Genomic DNA, 4,871 nt, shown 5'->3' with positions numbered 1-4,871 from the left:
CAGACTTAGCTTAGCTCTTTACTTGCAGACCGGCTATTTCTTAAATAATAACAATCTAATGCTAATGCAGGAACAAACAAAAGATCATCACAAATACAAAGACACATTCGACAAATGAAATGCTCTAAAATAAAATGCTCTCCAAGGTTAATAAAGTACAAGATTTACATGGGCCCAAAAACAAACTTTATAAACTAATTAAAAAATAAGATTAGACGAGTTTGGAAACTTGGTTACCATTTCACCCTGCAAATTCCTGTACATTGTCATCTCTTCTATTAAGGCTCATTAGGTTTACCCCACGCCTTATAATGCCCTCAATATTCACAAAGATATTTTTTATTTTGAGAATATGTTAGAACACCACTGCTTGGCAATTACGGGGAGGTCCCACAACTGGGCCATCCCAGACAACATATGCCTAGCAGTAAAACTCTGGATTTACATGATATATATAATAATCAAGGAGAGATACATCTCCCTAATAATCTCAAGCTTCCAACAAAAACCCACAAAAAAGCACATAAAGCAATAAGAATAGGGAAGAAAAGGAATGAAAATCCCTTTCTGCCTGCTTTCTTCGTAGTTGCAGTTTCTTTACCTGCAGCAATGTTTGTGTGCCTGATCTTTACCCGGCTGAAGCTAGACATTCGATTCAATGCTCGATTCACCAAAGCACTTTCAGCAGCTGATGCAGGAGTAGTAGGTATTGACTCAACAAAGGCCCAGAGAGAAGAGGAGAAGCTACTTGTAGAAACGTCTTCCACGGTGCTACTTTGATTGTAATTGCCTTCCTCAGGAAAACTGAGAGATTCACATACAACACCTAAAACATGACCAAAAAAACAAAAAACTAGCATATATTAGGGGATAGCCTAAGACATTTGTTTTAGATTTTTGCAAAACAGACACTTGAAACTGGCTCGGCTCTCATTTTCCCAGAGGGAATATAAAGTCAGAAAACTTAATTTGAGTTTTAAAAGCTGTCAAAATGGCACAAATTTTATACTCCAGGAAAGTTTCTGCCATGCATAAGCTGGCATGTCAATCAAGGGCATTAAACTGTGAAGAGCTCGGAACAAATGAGATAGGAAGCCTGCATCTCCATCCGATTCAAAGAATGTAAAATCAATTTTTTAGCAGTGAAGCAACACTGTATCTTGTACTGTTGACTATACCTGCGGATGGTAGCGAGAAAGAATCAACAAAGCCTTCTTCTGATGGACTCAGGGTGTTTCTTTCACCATGAATCCAGAATTCACCAACAGTTTGGTTGGCATCCTCTGGATTGCATAGCAACTGGTAAGTTTGACTTTCGATATTGTTGCTGACAAGGGCATTTGTATATTCATTTGCCCCCAGGTCACGAAGAAACATCTCTGCATCTTGGTATAGATCAAGTTCACTTAACCCATCTTCAAACCGCAGGTGCTCCACGGGATTTTCCACATTTGCCAATGTAGGTTCAGTATCAATGAGATCATTAATTTCCAAAAAGCCATCCTCATCCAAATCAAGCCCCTTTGTTTTAACGTTGGAGGCAGAAGAAACCTCAGAAGCTTCAGAAACTTGTAAATGAGAAGTAACTGGCTGGTTGAACTCAAAGCTGGGCTGCACATCAAAAAATTCACAGCAAGAATTGATTGTCTCAGGGAACATAACCGCCTCAGAGAACTGATCGACAACAGTACTTTGTGTTTCTTCAGTAACAACCTACAGAATTTTAGGACAAATATCAGTAAATGACTTTCAGAAATGACGTGTAGAAATTAAAAGGGCAACAAATCATCAGTAGCTTTGAAAAATCTGATAAAGGAAAAAAGGGAAGACCAACATTACAATCAACAAATAAATGAAACCGCCTTCCAGATTCTTTATTTATAGTAGAGATATTCAATTGTATTATTTTTGGGTATTCACATACAAATTCAAAACCACAAAATATAGCAGCTTTTCACATATTTTTACCGATCAAGATGAATAAGCTACAAATTTTTGCTGTCCTATTGTAAGCCAGTTTATAACCAACGTCAAGAATAATCTTTATCCCACTAGTAAGAGGAATCAGTTTATAGAAGAAAAAAAATCAGAACTTGAAAAGTAGAAATAATTACATATATAGTATATGATGCTAAAGGTTTCCTACCCCTTCACCCTACCCACATAATAAACAAAAAGGAAATGAAGGTGGATCTAAATCAAATAAGAAACTTTAAGAAGATCACATACCTGAGGAAAGTCAAGAAAACCATTCACATGCTGCTGATCAAGGACAAGCTCATCATCCAAAATTTCTCTAATGATGTCGTTGATTTCATCATCAAGCAACGGATGCAGTACATTCCCATTCTCAGAGACAACATTTGGAGCCTCCTGATCAGTTATCTTAATATTAAAATCCACTATGTCATCATCCGCTGCCCACTCTTGTTCACTAAATGGTGCACCATACTGTTCACCATTTTTAGGACCAGCTCCACTTTTCTTGAAAACCTTATAAAGTGCATAATATTCCTGATAATGAATTTATATAAAAAAATCCAAAGTCAGTAAATTTACACTTACCATGATAAAAACAATCAAGAAAACAAATCAAGAAGTTTGAAGCAAAATGAACACTTAAAATGGTACCTTAACACCCTGGCATCTCTTAAGCTCCTCTTCGTCCATGGTGTATTCATGCATAACCCAATCCGTTCGCGTGCCACTAGGAGCTCTGCCTATATAGAAAACCAGGGTTTTTTTCACTCCAACTGCCCTAGAATTGCATATCACATTACGATCCCTTCCTGTGGCCTTCCAGTAACCATGTCTGGTGGCTCGATTAGACCTTGCACCGTTAGGATACTTCCTATCTCTGGGACAGAAAAAGAACCATTGCCTATCTCCAGTTTTCAGTATGGATTGCCCTGCAAAATATTCAAGCCATTAATTAGCTAGTATCCAAACAAGAATAAAATCGAATGGGAGACGGAGTTTTATGAATCAGATTAAAGAAATATTGGACAAAATATGCAAGATGAGTAGTGATGCACATAATATCAAAATCTATAATTTTTTTGTGTAAGACAAGCCACAACTTTAGAACTCCAAAGCATTGACAATATTGAAACATTAATTCCTACGAAATACCCACCATATCAACTAAGAGATGTAGAACCACAACAATAACCTGACCGCCTATTAGAGTTACAAATAAAACACAACACCAAATAACACTATTGAAGTAAACCCAAGTCAACGATTGGTACTGTCATAACCAATATTGACAACATGAAGATCTGAATACTCATCAACACATCAACTTCTAATCTAACAATCAGTCAACGCCATGACAATCAGTTAATCATCGACTTAAAAAAATTATAAAGTATAAAGAGGAGAGATCAAATACCTGGCAACTCCTCAGGATCCCACCTATACACATCGGTTTCACGAATAACGTTGAGCTTCAGCCTCTTCCCACAAATCTTCCGCTTCAGATAGTACATAACCAACTCTTCATCCGTGGGATGGAAGCGAAAACCAGGCATCGACGCCATCATCTGGCTGAAACAGTCAGCGTTGCCATCTCCCGAAGCTTCACCCATTCTCAGTCGTAAGAAAAAACCAAACAACCTCGATCACCCACACCAAGAAAACACTCTCAAAATCAAAACAAAACCCCCAAACAATATGACACGACGAGCCTGAAGTACTCGAAACCGGCGATCGAACCCTGGAATCAAAAAGCCTAACAAGGGAAATAGAAAGCAAATTTCTGGGAATAAAGAAGTGGCGAAGCCGAAAACCCACAATTACATGGTACGAATCGAACCTCTGGGTGAGAGGATTCGAAGAGTGAGCCGCGGAACGAAAAACCTAAGCCAAGAGTGATAGAAGGGAAAGAAACGCGTGATTTGGGAAAATGGAGAGATGTGAGAGGTTTTCCTTTGGGTTTGGGATAGTGTTGCGGTCAAAGAAGGAAGCTGATATCAGTGGTTGTAGGAACCTTCCTCTGAGTAGATCAAGTGCCCCAAAGCGAGGGAGTGAGAGTGTGAGACCATCCACGTGATGCGATTGCGTGGGTTTCAAGCTTCACTGATGTGGTGATGATCGGTGATTAGAGCATTGGAGTCAAAGGTATAGCGGTTACACACGAGTTCGGGTGTATGGGATTGGGCTACTCCGTGTGAACATTGGATTGGGAATCAGACCCTTCAACTCATACTTTTCTTATCTCTTATAATGAATGGTTATCATTGTTGACTATTAATTGAATGGGTATAAATTAATATGTTAATAGTTTTTTATTATAATGTAAAAAAAATAAAAATAGATAATTTATTTAAATCTAAAATCTTTTGTATTGCTTCATGTCTCCTAAAGAACCTCCTTTGAGTAATATTTATTAGTTATTATCTATGACACCGAAACTGATACAACACAGACATTAATACGACATAGACATAGAGATACGTAAAATTTCTAAAATATAGGACACGGATCTATATATTATATAATTATAAATTATATAAATTGATAATAAAGATTTATGTGCACAAGTATGTTCCATATAAATTTTTGGAGTAAAAATATATTTTTCATGATTAGTTCACAAGGATTTGTTTCTTATTTTTATAATCATAATAACAATTTATACAATATGTATAAAGTTTGATTTTTAAAAAAATTAATATATTTTTTCTTTTTAAAATTGTGTTAGAATCGTACTAAAATTGTCATAAATCTAACAAATACTTTTTGAATTGGACACTTCACGGATACGTGTCCTACAGGTGTCATACGAGTGTCGGTATCTGATACTCGTATCGGACACCGACACGTCTTTTAAGAGAGTGTCCGAGCTTCATATGTTATTACTCTCACCG

General features: G+C 37.0%; 1 protein-coding gene across 1 annotated transcript; it reads right to left on the bottom strand.

Annotated features, from left to right (window-relative positions):
- Positions 1-220: 220 nt before the first annotated feature.
- On the bottom strand, positions 221-4,201 carry LOC137827624 (NAC domain-containing protein 17-like). Its single transcript, XM_068633838.1, has 5 exons — positions 3,395-4,201; positions 2,632-2,909; positions 2,230-2,514; positions 1,179-1,713; positions 221-826 (listed from the first exon to the last, which is right to left on the bottom strand). The coding sequence occupies exons 1-5, from the start codon at positions 3,588-3,590 to the stop codon at positions 462-464; spliced, it is 1,659 nt and encodes a 552-aa protein (XP_068489939.1). The 5' UTR covers positions 3,591-4,201; the 3' UTR covers positions 221-461.
- Between the last annotated feature and the right edge of the window lie 670 nt (positions 4,202-4,871).

The sequence above is a fragment of the Phaseolus vulgaris genome, chromosome 7 (assembly GCF_000499845.2).
Source record: "Phaseolus vulgaris cultivar G19833 chromosome 7, P. vulgaris v2.0, whole genome shotgun sequence".
Classification (NCBI taxonomy): domain Eukaryota; kingdom Viridiplantae; phylum Streptophyta; class Magnoliopsida; order Fabales; family Fabaceae; genus Phaseolus; species Phaseolus vulgaris.
Note: the sequence above shows the minus strand (reverse complement) of the source record. Positions and strands in the feature narration are given on the sequence as shown.